We start from the raw sequence: 19,678 nt of genomic DNA, 5'->3' as shown, positions 1-19,678 counted from the left end.
GCTTTTTGTTTTGACAAGTCCTAATTCTAATTAAAGATATCTCAAATGACATCATTATTCAAGTTACTCAAATTAATTTTTAGATATCTAAAGATAAGATTCAGCTTGTATAAATTAAATCTTGAAGCAAATAATGACTAGGCAAAACTAAGTTAGAGCTATCTTGAACACTTTTTATTCCACATAGTTTTTCTATCTTACAATTCTGAATTCATAGAACCACAGGAAACAGTTTGGACAGCTTAATGGTAGCACCAGAAGTGCCTAACATAAATATAATTTAAAAAAGATTCAGATATCTAAAAATGTAATTTCCACTAGCCATAATTAAGTCTGCGAATCATAATTATGGATGTGGTACCATTCAAATGACGACTCCAGTAGCATCATTTGAGATATTTTAAGAGATTTAGAGACATTTTTAAAAGTCAAAATGTAGTTGTTACCAGTCAAAACACATTTTAAGATATCCAGGATGTAATTATGGAAAGTCAGATTAAGCCAATTTTATGCTAAAACCACATGCTATGTTTTAAAGTCAATCTCCAACTCTGATTGACGGGAAAGCCATGGAATAGGAAGGTTGGCTGGGCTTATACCTTGACCGTAATTTTACGACTACGGCGGTCTGGTTGACATTTGGGGAAAAACCAACAGAACATTTTAGAGACTGGTTAGAAGTTGCCATGCTGACAGAGCTCTGTGCAAACAAACAAAGCGAAACGTCTTCAAACTTCGGAAAAAAAGTCCAGTTGTTTTGTTTTTGAACTTTTTTGGAATGACAATGACCTGGATGACTGAGAAGCTTCACCAGCATAGTGGGAAGGACGGACTGAAGACAGGTGGATAAACAGAATGGACTCCATTTCTCAACATGGGAGTCTCTCCAGTTATGGTGATGATTGTGGGTGGCTAAGCAGGGATACCCTAGGACAGGCATGTCCAAAGTGCGGCCCGGGGGCCATTTGTGGCCCCTGGACTGATTCTGTGTGGCCCCCTCAACTGCATTTGGTCTACTGGAAAAATTTGGCTGATGGAGATGGAAACATTTTATTTCTATTAGGCTACAATTAATGCAGACAGGTTTTCATCTTACAACTGAAAACATCTGGTACAACACAATATATTCATGTTTAAATAACCACAGTTTTTACATTCTATTTATTTCATAGTAAATATGACCTCATCTGTCTGAGGACTTTAACTCAGAGGCAAATTGTTGTGCATTTAAAGCTTTTTTTCATCAAATTTTTATTAAAATTAGCTAAATACAGTGTTTTAAAATAAATACCGACCCAAATCCAGTTCTCATATTGCGAGACCAAAAATAATTCAGGTTTCTTTTATTTTCAGTTGAGTCTAACATAATTAGCAAACTGCTTGACCATCTTTTAATAAAGCAAATGTGCAAAACCCGTTTTTAGCTTTGGATCTACAGTGATTTAACATCCTTTTCCTTCAGAAACTCAGAATAATTTGTTTAATTGAAATCATCATATTTTGTGAAGCAGGTAAAATAATCACAACATCATTTCTGGGTTATTTTTATCGTTATTATTATCCATTTTTTGGCCCTCGAGTACTTTAGACTTCAGAATTTCGGCCCACATGCCAAAAGGTTTGGACACCTCTGCCCTAGGACAACAGCTGGCTCATGGGTGGGAAAAAACAGAACGTAGTTTTTAATGGTGACTACCAGATGTGATAAAATGGCTATGGTTGGGGTTTATGGACTATGGGTTGGAGTGAGTTCCTGTTCAGGACAGAAACCTTAATGAAAACAGGCAGCTCAATGAGGGGAATGTTAAGATTACGGACCAGATTGAGACTGATTCAACTCTGTCCAGGCCCAGAATCTACCAAGGCAAAGGTGGTGAACTGTTGGGATGAAGTGACCAATGTGGTCTTGAACCAGAACTGAAGGATTTCCTTATCATGCACTGCGCCCATCAGAACCCCCTGATTAACTGATGGGCATGCAATTTTGGCTGAATGGGAAAATGTAACCTTAAGTGGCCAGGCTGACCACAATACAGACAAAGGTTGGCCATTAGACATCTCCATTTTTTTCTTCACCTCCTTTGCTGCATGCTCAGGGAGAAGTGTCATGCTCCAGAGTAGATGCTCTTACACATCTCTCATTAATTCTTTCCTGGAGTCAGTTATCCACTCGGATAGCTAGATTAATAAGATCTTCTAATGTTATCGGTTTATCTTGGCTTGTGAGTTTGTCCTTAATTTCATCATTTATTGGACGTTTAAATGTGCCTTTAGGTGCAGGTGAGTTCCAAACTGACTCAGCAGCTAGCGCCCTAAATTCCACAGCCTGGCCTTGGGAACAAAGGTTTTTTGAAACTGATCCAGAAACTGAGGACAGGTTGGATTCTGCCCAACGCAATACTTGTCTCCTGAGTAGATCAATAATGAGTAAGATCGTACTCACCCCATCAGTATATAAATGAGGAGCCCACTGAAAAACTAAGGCACATTGGAGGAGAAATCCTTGGAATTTTTTTAATTCACCATTCCATCACGTTCCAGCACTTTATTGAGAACCAGAGCAGAGACAAAGTAATCACACCCCTGGACTGCCACCCTGTCTGCTCCCAGCCCTGGTCTCATCCAAATCCGTGTCTACCTCCTCACACTGCTATATCAGCTGACCAGAGCAGATGTCACATCAAACATCTCAGATCCAAGCATTTACAGTCTCACACAGAAAATATGCAAGCATGGACCGTGATTAACCGGGGGAAGAGTGAAACCGTCTTCTCCCTGAATTTAGCTGTGCTCACATGTTTCCGAGGTAAATAGATCAGAGGTTATTTTAGGACCCCAAGCTTTAATGTTTCCATTTACACAGCACATCAAGCACATGATCTAAGGGTATGTAGACAGTGCCAGATCAACAGCAGTGTTTTCTGTGTCATTTGTGACATAGAAAAATAATGACAATCACTATGTACAAAGTTCTCACCACATTCTATCACATTAGCAATCTTACATATACATTTTCTTTAAACGATTTACAAAACAAATATTTTATTACAAATAAATAATCCATAAGTAAATATTTCTGTAATATGTCTGTCATCAAATTAGATTTTTTGTTGCCTGAATAATGGACTTTGAAAACTTTAGACTTTACATTTACATGACTATAGTTAACATAATTTACATTGAAAGAGACACTGTAATTAAAGATCTTAGAGAGTACAAAACAGAGATATTTTATCAGAGAAACAGACTTGTAGTGAGAACTGTGTTATTGGGAAACATTGCACTAAGATGGAACTTATCAAGTGTAGTTAAATGAATAACTTTACTTTGAACATTGAACGATTTACATAACAAAGGTTCTAAATGCACAGTGTGGAAGTGCAAAGAAAAAGCATCATGGCTTTTGATTTAATTCCCTGTTTTGGTGGAGTTCTCATGTAGCCTGACGTCAACATCGTGATGCTCAGAGCGGATAGGTTAAAGCTGGAGAACACTACATCTGATGCTACTCCTGTTTGGCAACAATTTACACAGCAATACCCACAGGGTCTCATTTTATGCTGGCATATTCAGTTGACACAGAGAGAGAGAGAGAGACAGACAGACAGACAGACAGACAGACAGACAGACAGACAGATAGATGTTTCAACTCATTTCAAATTTCTCAAAACCAAGTATACAAAGTCACACAAATGTGCAAAATATTTTAGAACTAAATTTGTGTTTATTCTGTATATGTGTGTAGTTTTTTTTTTTTATGTGTCCTGTCTGGCAAAGAGAGCCCAACAGATTTACTTTCATGTGGAGCATTACTAACCCCTCCTTCTGAAATACATCTCCAATGGAATAATCCCAGATGAAATCTATCTGGCGAGATTCAGAGCATTACTGCTTTTTGCTATGGCGCTCCTCCGCTTGATGAGTATGCAAAAAACTGTATTGAATATTATTTTGGAATTATTTCAGATTCAATGGACATAGAAAGTGAAAAGAGAAAGAAAGGAAGAGAAAAAGATGAGGCAAAACGTTTAAAGGAGACAAAAAGGTGACAAAAACAGAGCAGAGGAAACAGAGAGTACAAGATAAAATCCTTGGAGTCTGCTTCTACACCTGCTGAAAGAGAGATAGAAAGAACAACATAACCAACAGAAAATATAGGTACAAACAACCAACACCGATGATAACGTCAATGAAAATATGCAGTGTTGTTCAACACAAGATGCATTTAGTGACAGCCAGAGCGAATCATAGGGTTTATCTGGATAGAAGTGAATCTGTAGACACCTGTAGGTGTTTTTGAGAGTGTGCTTGTATATGTAAGGTTTATCCATAAGAAAAACGCTCTATGTGAGATGCCAAAGACACACACCAGAGCACTGTGGTCGCCATTCTAAACAATAACTGACTTCCTGGAGTTATTGAATAAGGAAACGGTGGAGCGATGAAGTTCCAGCACTTTTATTGAGAAACAGAGCAGAGATCACATAGATGGAAAGTAATCGCACCCCAGGGTCCGACCACAAGCACCCAGCCCCGGACACTGAGAGCCATCAACGCATCTCGGATCAAGGCGGCAACCACCGGCAGGGAGCATGGCAGGTTTTTCTGTTTTTGAATTTGTCTGAATTCACTCCATCTATTGTTCTATAATATCACACCTCACCAAGCAGGTGTTCAGAAGACATTAAATGACAGAGACTGATAACGTTTTAGCTATTATTTCTTGATAATCAAGTGGTGCCCCAACTTGGTAATATTAACAAAAATTTGTTAATAATTCCAGGTGGTACTTTTTAATAATTATTCATAGCCAAATCAAACTTACTGTTGCCTAACAGTGTCACTTTTTTTTGTGCTTTAAAGAAATCCACACAGGCGCCTATTTTAAAAAATTTTATTACTAGGTTAGACATGAAAAGTATTAGATAAGCCATGTAAGCAACCATCTGGATTACTAAAGTTGAGCCGGGATGTGATGGTTTTAATGTAGTTTTTCTTGCTGAAGCTGTTTTTACACCGTCATGTTGGGTCTTATGTTACCTCCAAACTGTACTCAGGTTTCAGCTTCCACTCTGTTTGATTAATATTAATAATTCTCTATAAGTTAAAGAAGAAAAGAAATAATTCAGGTAATGCATTAAATTCATTAAATTATAGCCGAACTTGCAGATTTGTGTTACATAAACCCGCATTGTTGTGCAAAGGAATCTCCCCTGATAAAAATCTGTCTAAAACTGTAGAGTGATTCAACCTGTTGAGTCAGTACCAGTACAGTTTCTGGCTAATTCATGTTCAGGAAGTTGTTTTTTTTCCTTGTTTTTTTTTTTATTTTAATGCTTTGAAAGTCGTTACCTCCTCTCTCCTGGCTGCTGTTATTCAGCATGCTGCTCAAACACTGACGGCAGGGAACTACAACAGAACAATGGTGGTAAGCACGCTAATTATCCTCTGCTCCTGGCAATCTTTTTAGTTTTTATGCTGTCGTGAAACAGTTTTTTTTTTCCTCCCGCGCTGTCTGACCTTCTTTTCTATTGTGGCTTATTGTGTACTTTCAGCGAAATGAAAAGTACACTGAAATGTGTTTCCTTTAACACTTCTTTGTCATGTTTTTTATGAACTTTTCTTGTACTTGAGTGAACAGATCCTTTTAAAATAAGACACATTTACATATAGCAGCAGTGCATTATCCAGCTTGATAAAGTTAAACAGCTAGATGGTGAAAGTTTTAGTATTTTTACTTATTGGCCTTTTAGATATCTTATTGTTATTTTATGGAACTAAAATAATAGGAATAGGCTGCTATTCCAATAAAGCTGTAAAACAGGCTGAGATGTCATGAAGTTTTGGAAATGGCTCATAAACAGGGATTTATAGCCTCAGCAGACCTGGATGTTACTATGCGATCTGATTGTGAGGATGTAGCAGTGTGGGTTCTGTGGCACTAAGATCATCTTTAGGATATTTTGTTCCTTTTGCCACTGTATATATTATAACAGGTGAATTAGAAACTTTGAGGCTGTATTTCAATTTTTTATTTTTATGTACCTTCAGTTCAGTTCAAAAAAGACACTCGTTGCGAAAGTGGAAGTGAATGAAAAGCCCTTGAACGGCTTTTTTTGGAGCTTGTGTCTGAATTTATGTCACTTGATATACATCAAGAAATTACTTTTAGAGAATATTCTTTTGTCAAGCTGCTGTCATACCTTTCATATATGTTGGTGTGGCTTAAATGTGCTTCCTAATACGAAGAAATGAAATGCATGCAACACTGATCTAAAGTCTTATAAGGATTAACATTCTCTGATGACACAGTTTACCTTGGTCCACAGCAAAAAGTCCATTCACCCATGTTGATAATTGCGATAGCGTTGATCAGTGATGTGATAACTTTGTTTTAGATAGTCTTGAGCCGATGCAGGTGGAGCATGAGTGAGATGATGTGACGTGATGAGATATGATAAGCTGTGATGTGATGTGGCCATCTGGCAGCGAGTGGGTCAGGTACCTGACGGCAGGTGAACAGGTGAGCAGAGCTGGAACTAATCAGTGACAGCGTGTAGAACTGGTCTGGGCAGATGACTGGAGACTGAGAAGTTTCGTTGTTGCCCGTATGAAGTTCCATGGATCAGTGTTGGTCGTTTTAGTCGGCCATTATGCAGGATCGCTCAAATGAAGTGGGGGATCGGTCTCTGATCCATTCTGCTCAGCCTCTCCGTCTAGGAAGCCAGCATCTGTACTGCAGCTGTGAAATGAGAAAAAGCCTCCACAAATCCACGGATCTGATACAGCTTGTCTAGGCATAGAAGGCTAATGTGTCCTTTTTCTTTTTTTAAATCAGCAATATTGATTTTTTTTCCTTCAACAAACACTTTGATGAACATAATAAAATAGCCAAACAGACTAGATAGATAAGTATAAAGCTCATAGTCAAACCAAAGACACTTTGTCTCCTGATGGATTCAGACCGCTAGGTTAATGCAGACAGTAAAGCTGTATGTGAACTATTCTTACCTGTGTTTAGTACCCTCCAAATGTTATTGGACTGCACAGAATGAATGTAGGTGCCCGGTCTGAGAGGATAATTTGTGGGAAGCAAAAGTATTAGAACTTCAAGACTAAGGAATCAGGTGTTTTTCTGGGTCCTTGTTTATAAAGGAATTATCGTCAAGTATGAAAAGAATGTTATTTTTCCAGATACTTGTGTTAGTTGGCATCTTGGTTTTCTGTTTATCTTTGAATCATGCAAAAGGGGGAATGGTGGCCTGGTGGGTAGAGCAGCGCGCTTGTTTTCTTTTGCAATGACAAATAAAGATTTTTGTTTTTCTAACGTCATTTAAAACGACCCGTACAACTTACATATTCTCACAAATGTTTCATAAAAATCTTAAATATGTCGCCTATCTATGTTTTCAGTCCCTTGAGTCATTTCTTTGTAGAATAATCTTTACAATTGTGGCTGCAAGTGTTTTAAGGCCCTTTTCTATCAGGTTTGCAGATCTCGAGTCTTCATTTTGTCAATGACCTTCTTTGCAAAATAGCTGAAGCTCTTCCTGCTATTGTTAGATAAGCACCGTGTTTCTGGGATGCATAGCTAATAGTTGTCCTGCCAATAGATTCTCCTAGTTTAGCTGTGGATCTCTGCAGCTCCTGCAGAATTACCATCATGGACCTCGTTCCTGCCTGTGTGAAGTCAGTTTAGGTAGAGGACCATATCTTGGTAAATCTGCATTTTCAGAAGATGGATTGAACTATGCTTAACATCTCTTGCTGCCTCAGCCATAGCTTGCTGTGGTCCTTGGTCTCCATGATACTGTTTGTTTCCTAATGTCCTCTAACAAACCTCTGAGGCCTTCACAGATTAGCTGCAGTAATGCTGAGATTACATTGCCCAAAACTGGACTCTAGATTTTGATCGGGTGACTCCTGAAGGCCAATGGTTGAAAATGGATTCCATTTCAGGGTATCAGATTAAATCTGGTCTCACTTTTCAGTTTTCTAATTCTAAAAACATTTTAAAACCATTTTTAATTTTCCTTCAACTTCAGAATTTTGCATTGCTTTATGTAGGTCTATCAGATAAAATCCTTTAAAATGGATTGAGGATTATGGATCGAACATGGCTAAAAGTGAAAAGGGTCTTGGAGCTTCTGCAGCGTACTGTAACCATCTCAATGAGTTCTGATAATATGACTTCACAGGGAAATTGTCTCCAAATGGAGAACATGTATGACTGTGGACGTTTTCTGTGGATGAACTTTCTACATAATTATCTGTTGGTTTTGGTCGGGCTTCACATCTCTGTGTCTTCAAAAACAGGAAACAATGGAAACTAGCAGAATTATAAGTCACTGTGGGTTCTCCTGGAACATTGAGCATGTTTGAACAGTAACTGATTAAATGTTTTACTGGAATGACAGAGCGGTGAAAAACAAGTTTCTGTCAAAGTTTGTCCTTCTTGAGGAATGTTGGAGAAAGCACGTCAGGGATTTTCTGTAGACCTAAGACTGTGTAACTTGTTGGAACAGGTTACTTAACCATCAGAAAGACACTGAATAGCAAATTGTTTACAGTGTAAAGAAATGTTCTATTAGATTCTAGATACCCGTCCTTTATCTGATTTTGATTCCCCTAACGACACATCAATGAAATGATCAGTAAACCTGTTGAGTTTGTCAAGGTTTTCTCTCTGCAATTGTTTGCATTCATATAAAACAGATGGAGCTGGTGCTAAGTGATCCAGAACAATTCTAGGCCTGCAAGCTGCAAATTTCAAACTAAACCCAACAAATATAACCTAATATTACAACTATAAATATAGTGGATGGAATTCATCACCTTGCAAAATTGCTGACAGGGGAAAAGGCCAGAAGACAAAAAGGGACATGCACAGGAAGCTGATCAGAAGCTGTGCCTTAGTATCAAAGAAATGGGGATCAGATGTCTGAGTCGTGGAAGTTTTAAGCCTATTCTGTCAGATGTAACACTGGAACCGGTTTAGTGGGGAATTGCTTGCAGACACACACCTCCAGGGACTAGGACATACCAGTTACTATAATGCAAGTTTGCAGACTGAAATGAAAGCTGAGGATGCGTGGGTTTTCCTATGAGAACACAACATAAACTCCACGGGTCACACCTTGCATCTGAAGCTGATCTCAAAACAGTTTTGTTCAATTACAAAAATTGTTAATAGAAATGAAATCTCAGCTGTAATTTAAGCTATGTTTGAACAGAAAGTTTTACAATAAATAGCAAAATAATATTTTTGTATAAATTATCGGACAGATAACCCTACTGAAACTCAGAACACTTAGAATCTAAGCATTGCAAACAAGACCTCTTTAAAATGAAACAATTGTTCCACTTAAACATCTTTTTATTCTCCTAGATTTCCAACCTGGGATAAGAAACATGATGACCAAATGTTTTTCCTGAAATATCACATCATCCTGACACACGTCCAATGGCATAAAGGAGTTTCTCAGATTCAGTTCAGCTAAGGAAGACAACACTCCATCATAGGTTTGTGAGAAAACAAACTGAGTTATGTGGACAAACGAAAATGTGTCAACAATTTACTAAAGCTGATTACTAAAGTCAAAGCATGGCCTGACACCCCAGCATTTGGTGAGGCATTCCCAAGTCTGTTTACTGCAAACTGCTTTTCTGAACGTACAGCTGCAATCCGAAATGTGTTCAAAACGAAAACGGCTCAGTAGAAACAATTGACAATCGTCTTTTTTAATCAAAGTTAAGGGGCCAGTTTGGATTTTTTAAAAATGAGGTTTGGAAGATAATTTTATCTTACCTGTAGTAAAAAAAAATCATATCTCCTTGAGCATGTTGAAAAAGTAAATAAATCATCAGAGGCGTGGAAGCAAAGAGCTTGCCAAACACACACGTCTGTTTTAGTGGACTCTGGCAATTTAAAACTGTTTAAATTAAAATTTCAGTGTAGATGGGATAGAAGTTTATCTTCCAGGACATTTACAGTCTAAAATTTCAGTCAGTCAGTTGTTACATTTGGTACTTTTTTGCCTCTTTTTCATTAGTTGAGGGTCGATCCGTCTAACAGATTATCTGCAACTTGTCTGCTATCTGTAGCTCCAACAAGAACAGAGTGAACTTTCAGATTTTCCATCAGTTTTACAGCAGCATCGAAGATAATATGCTACTAAACTTTCCCATACCTTTATTTCCAAACAAGGAACAACAGCGTTAGGAGGAGCTAGGGCAGCAGTGGCTACAATGTAGCTTACCACTGTCAGCATCTGAATGTGTGAGTGAATGAGTGAACAGGTGAATGACTGAATGTAGTGTGGAGCACTTTGGGGTCCTCTGGACTTGATAAAGCGCTATACAAGAGGAGGCTATATACCACTTACCATTTGTTCTGACAGATGTCCGATCAACTGATCGCTGAAATGAACTGATTTGGTGGACTGATACAGTCGTTAACACTAAAATAACATAAAAATATACAACATACAGATGTAGTTAAGCTAAACTAAAATGTAACAGCTGTGCACCATGGAATTGTAGGATATTAATGTCTAACATGAGGTCGTATCCTGCTGTTGTCTTCATCTAACCCTATCTTCTGCATCTTCTTTGCTAACAACAAAGTCCTCTTTCACTTGATTCACAAATCTCGTCTTTGGTCTTTGTCTAGGCCTCCTGCCTGGCAGTTACAGCCTCCACATTCTTCTACCAATCTACCATGTCCAAACCATTCCTGTTCTGGATACCTGACCGGCCCATCACTTCCTCATCATCTGTGTTTCCAGCTCCAAAATCTACACAAATCACCACTCTCTCAGCTCTGGGGATATTCTGTATTACTCTATCTTACTCACTCCAGAATATTTCTCTTTCTCCTCTAACTCACACCATACCTGTGGTATATACTACTAGGGGCATAAAGCCCCTGACAGCATAGCTCCTAGGATCATTGGGACACTCAAACCTGTCCACCACGGGAAGGTGGCAGCCCAGAGAGAGGCCAGACGGGACATGTAATGCATATGACAAATATGTATATATATATATATATATATGAACTTTTCTTCCCCAAACATCTATTGACAAACGGGTAAAGAGTATGAGAGTGAGAATTGGTAAATTCTATCACAGCAACAGTGTTTTAGAAAATTACTAATATCAGTGAGATGGGAAATGTCTGATCCGTGAAAGTTTTAGTTAGTTAGTCGATCTTACTACCTGCGTTGAGCGTGTTTTCAGTTGATTCCCCGTTATATTTAAGTTCCATGTTTTTGTTCCTGCGTTGTTGCGTCGTCCTGTTTTTGTCCTGTTTCCGATTCTGTTTCCGTGCCCTGTTTGGTTTCCTTGTGTATTCAGTAAGTTACTGCCATTAAATATCATTATTTCAACATGTGCCTGCGGTTGTCTGGTTGCCGCTTTGGTCCTTCTCCGCAAATCATGACAGGATATAATTTAACAACGTGGTTCTGAACAAATTAATCTGATACTGATGTTTATTTTTTATTGATAATATCAGAATAATTAGAAAGCTTATAGTGCATCCTAGTTCAGGTGACATTTCTGCTAAAAGTCTAAATGGCTTCTTAAAATTGTTTTGGCTTTTGATTTTTTTTTTAGTGTGCTCCTGTTATCTTCTGAAGGAATGGCGATATCCAAGAAAATCTTGGCCATCTTTGTCCTTGTTGTAACACTGCTTGTTTTGGAAAAAGGAAACATCAGCTTTCATTTCCAGGTTCTGGATTTACTGGTAAGGCAGCTTTATTTATTTACAACAGCAAACACAAAATACGGGAATGGTTTACGATCATAGAGCTTTCTGTTTTATATAAATAACAATTATAAATTGTTGTTGTCTTAGGAACCACATGGTGAACCCTTTCTTCCTCACACAAGGGATAAAAGGAATGGTTAGTTTTATGCAATGAATGGCATAATTTAAATGTTTATATTTTGCGGAAAAACTGTCTGCCTGTCTGTCTGTCTGTCTGTCTCTCTCACTTTCTGTATATATATATATATATATATATATATATATATATATATATATATATGTGTGTATATATATATATATATATATATATATATATATATATATATATATATATATATATATATATATATATATATACACACACTTCTAAAAATAACATTGTTTCTGTTTCTCCAAATTTTGCAGCACTTTCAGACCCTGGGATTTTTTCAGCCAACATTTTATTAAATGTATCAAACACAGAAACCTATGAGCAACTCCTGTCAACCCTAAATTCTACCAGTTATCCTCTTCAGCTTGATAACAACACAGAGATCCAAAATATTACTGTCACAACGGGTGAGTGACAGTTCTGAAATAGTTTGTCTTAAAAAACAACAATAATATTGACAATGTTAGAGAAATGTGAAGGTAATCATTTTATTCTTATAAAGTTACAGGCATTTAGTCTGTTTAAAGAGCTGGCTTGCAGGAATGTTCTATTGTCTTAACCCAACACAGGAAGAACAAATGCTTCTCCCAGATGAGGAATGTCTTGCTTTATCCAGCTGTGTATGCTAATCCTACACCTCTTTGTGTGCCGACTCCTGTTGTAAATTGCTGAACCCCCCTGTCCCTTCTTTGAAGTTGATAATAAAGGCAGAGAGAGAGAGGTGGCTCGGGGCAGATGAGCCAAGACGGTCAGGGAGCGTGTTCTCCATTTGGCTGGTCTGCCATTTTCTATAGAAAAGTCTAAACTTGGGTCTGTGTGGTTTTCTTTGTAGGATAATAAGGGGTTATTAAAGGTAACCCTATCAGACAAAAAAAATGCATTTTTATTTTATTTCCATGTATAGTTTGTGTCTCCACTGACACTGGCTTCCAATGTGAGTGTGAAGAGGAGTTTGCTTGGCCGTATAGCACCTGCATCACATATGGAGCTTGTGATCACATATCCAACGGCATCTGTAGATGCATCTCAGGAATTCCAGCTGATGGCTCCTCCTGTCAGCTAATCTCAGGTAATCATAACGTAGTTATGGACAAGATATACAGTGGCACATATGTGTCAGCTCTATATTAATATTACAGTTTGTGAAGATAAGATATCCTAAAATTCAGTTCTTATCTACTCTTTAGTGATGGTACAACATTTTGCATGCATTAATATAATTAATTCTAATATTGGAAAATGTTCAGCACTGGGTTCAAATATCCTGAAACACAGTCATTAATTTAATCTGTCATTTAAAATTCTGTGAACTCAGTTGTAAACTTTTGAAACAATTGAATAACTTAAAAGTTACATCTTGGACGCACTGGGGCACATATGTAAAAGAACTTTGGCAGCCAAACATGTAACAAAATAAATACCTTTGACAGGTGTTGTGTTGCACAGATTTCCATCAAAAGCATTACTTTTATAACATATTTATATATCATATATATTAATAATATTCAAATTTAAATTATAGGCATTCAAAACATTCATTAAACACAAAATGTTGTAGTTTAAATTACAAATGACAAACACCATTATAGGTTATTTCACAAACAACAGAAAACCAATAGCTGATAAATCCAGTGTTAATACGCTTCAGTGGAGCACTAATGTACGCATTAATGTACATTTTAATTCCACTCAAAGGCTTAATTTTACATTTAGTAAATTAGTTGAATAATTTAGGGTTTAGGTTTGTTGACAATGTGTGAGGGGCATCTTAATGCCACGTGTTACTTCAGTTTATAAATAAACTTGATTTTTGTAACAAATCTTACAAAAAAAAATTATTAAAGAATATGACAAATCTTTGAGCTGCCGGTATTCAAAGCCTAGTTGAATTTTAAAATTGTGCTTATTATTTGTATCTCTCGGCACAAAAAAACAATAGCACATATAAAGGTATCAATGTGCAAAATGAAACACTTTCAAGTGTTGGTCAATTATTATTCTAGATGATGTCAATTGATATATTATCTTGCCACGTAGGTTAAAATGTGAATTTCTTTATCTAGACATGTACAAAATTCAGCTATTCATGATGCAATGTTTTATCACATCTTTGGAAATGTGCCAACAAGCTTGTAACCTTCCTACCACCACCGAGCATGACACAGTAGGAAAAATGGTGTATAATTTATAAGATTTTGGCCATTGGGCATTAGTTTATGTGTAAACATTTTACAGAGGTGTGTCATGAAATATTTTTTGCGGAAGTCCAGGCATCAAACTAAACAGAATTTAATGTGTTGCATGTTTTGTTTCCTTGACTTCTAAGATATAAGATAAGATTCTTGTCTTCATTGCGCAGTGCAATCAAATTCTGATGGAATTTTTACAATGGCGCCTGGAGGATGTTAGTGGGGGAGGGGTAGAGTTAAGAACAGTCACAGCTCTGCGGTAAAAGTGGTCCTCATCCTGGATGTGAAGGTGTGAAGAGTTCTGCCACACCTCCCAGTGGGTGTGTGTGTGAGGAGTTTATGTCTAGGGTGTGTGCTGTATCTTTTAAAGAACTGACCAAATCCAGTTGTGGTTCTCACAGGTTCTTTCCCTGTAAAAGTGGTCTTCTCTATTGTAGACTTCTTTAGTGATAAAATGACTTTTGAGACAGTAACCATACTTTAACATATTTAATCTAAGAAGTCAGAAGAATATTGCAGCTTCAGTACTTCCCTCTCCTACACGAAATCATGTGGACAGGTTAAGATCAGCAAGCGGGAGTACCAAACACGCGGTTATGTCAGCTTATATGGATCAGCAAACACCTGCTCCAGAATTGGTCGATTCTTCCCATGTTGTCTTTGGGATACGTGTCACTGTTAGACTGAAAGAGCCTGGCTCCAGGGATTTCCACCTGTCCATTCTGCCCTGAGATAACTGTCCATTTGTTTATGCATGCCACGTCTCTGAAGTCCTTGGTGTCCGTGAGTTATCTGCTATTTTACTGTTAACTGCTTTCGGCAGCTTCAGCTTCTGTGATTGTGTATTCCTTAACAGTCTACTGATGCATTGGGCCTATCTGAATGCCCTTTAGTCTGTGTGTGTGGCTGGGTGCCGTTGATCCTCCCAGCTGCCCGATCGATACGTTGGAGAGCCGTCCTGTGCTTTACAGCGCAGCTAGAGTACCAAGCTGCAAGGCAGTAAATCAGCACTGAATCGATGGCTGACCTTTAAAAGCTCATCAGCAGCTGCTATGGGAGTCGCACTCTCTTCAACCACCTCAGGAAAGGGAGCCTCTGGAGCGCAATCTTGACTGTTGCTGTCATGTGGAGTGTCTAGGTTGCATTGTTGTTGATGTTGACTTAGAGGTACTTGGAGCTTTTAATGACTTCCACTCTCTCCATTGATGTTGATGGGTTGATGGACCAAGGACTTAAGTCTAATCTGAAGTCCAGGATAATTTCCTTCGTCTTGATTGTGTTGAAGATCAGGTTGTTGTCACAGCTCCACCTCTCGTGGATCTCAACCTCTTCCCTGTAGACATCTTTGATGTTGGGCATGATTCTGCCACTGGGGTTGCCTGCAAACTTGATTGTGATGTTGGTAGCGTGAATGGGTTTGCAGTCTGACATGTAAAGGGAAAACAGAAGGGAATCGAGCACATAGCCTTCTGTGCACCAGTGTTGAGGGTGATACTGGAGGAGACCTATTTCCCCATGTTTATCCTTTGTAGTTTGGCAATGATGAAGTCAAGGATTTAGCTGCTCAGGTGCGTGTTGAGACTCAATAGGTCCAGCTAGGTGACCAATTTATAGATAGGGGACGGTGTTGCAGCTGGAGCTGTAGTCGATGAATGGTATGATTACATAATTGTCCTGCTGATCCAAGTGTGTCAGGGCAGTATGGTGACATTGTACCAGTGGATGGCTTTTTTACTCTGTAGCAAAATTGATCCAATATTTCATGTTCAAGAGGGACAAAAAATAACATTTTACAAACACAGTAACAAGACAAGTAACTAAAACATTCTAATTATTTAAATAACCCAATAAAATATGACTTAAAAACAAGAGCAAGTGCATCAGAACATTTATCTTTTTGACTTAAAAGAAATTTAAATTGTCCCAGAGGAATCAAAGTAGATATTGTTTCAGATGCTGTTCTAGAGTATTCTAGGTTGAAGAAGCTGTGTACAAAAATGTTTTTTTCCAAGTTCTAATTGTACTACTGGAGCACTGAAGGAGAATAAGTCCTGATAGTGAGGTTTGTGGCTAGACTGTCTGAGTGACAGGTAAGATGATGATTCAGTCAGCACCAGTCCAAGGACAGCTTTGTAGATGAAAATGTACTATTGCACGAGTCTACGGATTGATAATGATGGCCAGTTCACCCGAGAATATAAATTACAGTGTTGAGTAAGAGATTTATAACCTGTTATGAACCCTAACGCCCCATGATAGACAACATATTCAGAGAGGTGTCAGGTGAGTTCATATACACAACCTCTCAGTAAACAAAAAAGAGGCAGGAAGGTCAATTAAAACAAGATGCTTCCTTACACTGAAAGAAAAGCAAGACCTATTTCTAAAGAAAAACCTTAGTTCTAAGTTAGGGGTGAACCAAGGACTTTTATGTTTATGTTAGGCTTAGGTATATACGGGTAAAGATCAGGATGAGGGTTAGGCTATAAAAAGGCTTGAAGGTGAATGGAAGTCTATGGAAGTTAAGGCATGGTCTTCACTTTCTACTTTAAACAAGGGTGTGCATGTGACAGCAGACAATTTTTTTCTTTTCAAATATCTTACAGAGCTGCTTATTCAGACTGAATACGAAGTCGATTTGGAACTGAATCTAACAGATATTGCAACGGTGGACTTCCTCAGGAGCCTTCTGAACAATAACAGCTTTTTTACCTTGGATGCCATAGTAAATGTTACACAGGTTAACTTCACTACAGGTATGAAGCCATTTTAAAGCCTTTGGTTAAAACCCAGATAAAACATTAAAACTTGAGTAAATTTTGATATGGAGCATATGAAGGGGTTGTGTGTAATAGACATCTTTATCCATCTGATGTTTAATTCTTAATTGTTTTGCCTCCAGTTTGCTCTCCAAGCAGCGGTGATTACCAGTGCAGATGTGAGGATCAGTATCGCTGGCCATGTGACCAGTGTCTAACATATGGATCATGTGACAACATCACTGATGACACATGTGGATGCATCAGTGCCATTCCTGCTAATGGACAATACTGCCAGTCTCTGGATCAACACAGTGAGTTGATTTGGCGCGATGCGATTCGTCCTTTAAATCGAACAAACAGATCAGATTAGCACACACTGTAGCAAAGGAGATGCACTAAAGCAGACCTGGGCATTTTACAGCCCGCGTACTACCTTTGATCCCCGTGTGACATTGTAATAAAAGCACAAATCCTGTTTGCGCTTTTATTACACGATGTAGTTTTTCTTTGGGAGGCTACTATTTCTTGTTTAAGCACATAATGGTGTCTGTGTGTCTAACTAAAGTTAGTCATGATAACAGCTTTCAAGAATTCAGATTTTTGCACTTTGATATGTCAGCTAAATAAAAAAAAAAAATTGATGCAGACTTTTTTAACAAGGTATAGAAGGTTCTAATTTATTTATTTTTTATTGCTAAAAGGTGCCCCAAATTTAAGACACAGTCTTAATCCACTACAGCACAGAGGGACCAACATGAAACAGTGTTACAGATTACAATTTGAACCCATATCGATGTAGAGGCTGCACCAGCATAAGAGGATTTGCACCCCAGAGCTCTCAGATGCTCACAGGATAGCAGATGTGGCCTTTCCTGTTGATGTGACTGCACCAATGAATAAACTAAATACAGAGCTATAAACTAAGGGAATCTTGGCCAATAAAATGTTCAGCTTGATGACAGCTTTCATGATAAATCTGAAGCTTCTTTCAATTCAAAATGAGCACTCACATGCTTACACTGCAGGAAGGGGTTTCAAGGGAAATTTTAAGGGACTTGTAACATCAGGGGCTTCAGCTCAGACCCGTCATTCCCCCTCTTCTCCCTAAAGGCTGCCTTTACAGTCTTTATGAATCTTTTCCCACTGTTTATTCCTCAGGCGCAGCGTACCAATGAGGGGAAAAATTTCCCCACCTCACTGTCTCAAATCGGTATCAGTGGTTATGTTATTCATGGTTAGATACATTTAATGAGGCACCTATTCTGATAGAGTCAACGCCTCCAAACTACAATTTTCTTTGTGAGAGCAGACAGCAAAGAAAAGGTGGAAGAGTGGTTTTCTGGGAAAATTTGATTCTTTTGAATATTTGGCTCTCCAGGGGAGGCTGGTACAAACTGTTCTCGAGTATTTACAGGCCTCTTAAGTCCAAATCAAACTTTTCAAAATTATTTTAATGACTTCCTATCTGTGATATGTGTTGATTATGACTGTTTAATTACTGTTGGAGATTTCAACTTTCATATTGACAACCCTAAAGACAGAGGTGTAAAAGAACTGTGTGACACACTTGATTTAACTCCACATGTTAAACAACACACAAACACACAAACAACAAATGTACTCTATGTACTCACTCTGCCATCATTTGATAGTGCTATGAGCGTTAGTACAGCATTAGCGTTAGGGAAGGTTAATGTTGATTTAATGGTGTTTTGTATAAATTTAGGGTTAACCCATCAAGCGAAAAAAACAACCTTAAACAGAGGGGGAGGGATCAGGTTTCAGCTTTCAAAAACAACACAGCAATAGGTTTGATTCCTGCCAATGCTCCAATGAGACCTTACCTGCAGTTCTATGAAGTTTGGAACTTCACACTACTCCAGACATTTTGAATAGAGAAAGCTTCCTGGATGGAAAGCGAAGGTCTTCAGCTTCAGAATAAAAGTCCAGTTTTATTTTTTAACCTTTTCTGGATTGAGTTAGGCAGCTGCAGTTGATCCAGAACACTGCTGCCCACGTCTTCACCAAGACTAACAAAGTAGAGCACATCACCCCAGTTCTAAAGTCCTTACAGAGGCTCCCTGTATCTCCCCCGTATCTCCCTGTAGTGATGCTACACTTCTCTGGAACAAACTCCCGGAGGACGGTAAAAGTGCTTAAACCCTGAGTTAATTTAAATCAAGGTTGAAAACCTATTTGTTTAGAGTTGCCTTTGAATGTTAATGTTTTAGTTTGTAGTCCAACTTATATCTTAACCTGCTGCTGCTATTGTAATGGATGTGCTTCCCTCTGTAATGTTTTTCTTCCCATTTTTAATAGTTTTGTTACTGAAAAGTGCTTTATAAATAAACTTGCCTTCTATGGACCACTGCACCTTTTATTTTTTCTCGTATTTGAATGACGATAAATAATCTCATCCATGATTGCCTTCTTATTGTCAATATTTACAGACTTTACAGCCTGTTCTTCACCCACAATAACAGCCTCAACGCCTACAAGTAAGACTGAACGGATGTGTAATATGGACAAAAAACTTTGGGCTGTACATCCTTAACAGGTGATATCCTGTGGCTACTGTTGGTTCATGTCTACATTTCATCTTTCATACCTTCCTTTACAGCTCCACCAGTCATCTATGAACACATTCTTTCTGTTAAGCTGGAAACCATAGATGCTACAGCTGCACAACAATTGAGGAGCATCAATTATCCCATCAGCATCAACAATGGGTTACAGATCTCAGAAATGAACATTTCTACAGGTAATAGCGGTAATGTTAGCTCCATTAATGCATCGTCAGCAA

The 19,678-nt window shown here is 38.2% G+C and overlaps 1 protein-coding gene across 1 annotated transcript in view; it reads left to right on the top strand.

Moving 5' to 3' along the window:
* Positions 1 to 5,354: 5,354 nt before the first annotated feature.
* Positions 5,355 to 19,678, top strand: part of LOC105919020 (uncharacterized protein PB18E9.04c) — a 66,960-nt gene continuing 52,636 nt past the window's right edge. Inside the window, exons 1-10 of the mRNA XM_036147652.1 lie at positions 5,355 to 5,428; positions 9,389 to 9,522; positions 11,620 to 11,749; positions 11,861 to 11,909; positions 12,179 to 12,331; positions 12,829 to 12,993; positions 16,720 to 16,869; positions 17,016 to 17,186; positions 19,326 to 19,373; positions 19,496 to 19,636. Of these exons, the coding sequence (XP_036003545.1) occupies positions 11,645 to 11,749; positions 11,861 to 11,909; positions 12,179 to 12,331; positions 12,829 to 12,993; positions 16,720 to 16,869; positions 17,016 to 17,186; positions 19,326 to 19,373; positions 19,496 to 19,636 (982 nt within the window). The 5' untranslated portion in view covers positions 5,355 to 5,428; positions 9,389 to 9,522; positions 11,620 to 11,644. The remainder of the gene's footprint in view (positions 5,429 to 9,388; positions 9,523 to 11,619; positions 11,750 to 11,860; positions 11,910 to 12,178; positions 12,332 to 12,828; positions 12,994 to 16,719; positions 16,870 to 17,015; positions 17,187 to 19,325; positions 19,374 to 19,495; positions 19,637 to 19,678) is intronic.

Source organism: Fundulus heteroclitus, chromosome 15 (assembly GCF_011125445.2).
Source record: "Fundulus heteroclitus isolate FHET01 chromosome 15, MU-UCD_Fhet_4.1, whole genome shotgun sequence".
NCBI lineage: Eukaryota > Metazoa > Chordata > Actinopteri > Cyprinodontiformes > Fundulidae > Fundulus > Fundulus heteroclitus.
Note: the sequence above shows the minus strand (reverse complement) of the source record. Positions and strands in the feature narration are given on the sequence as shown.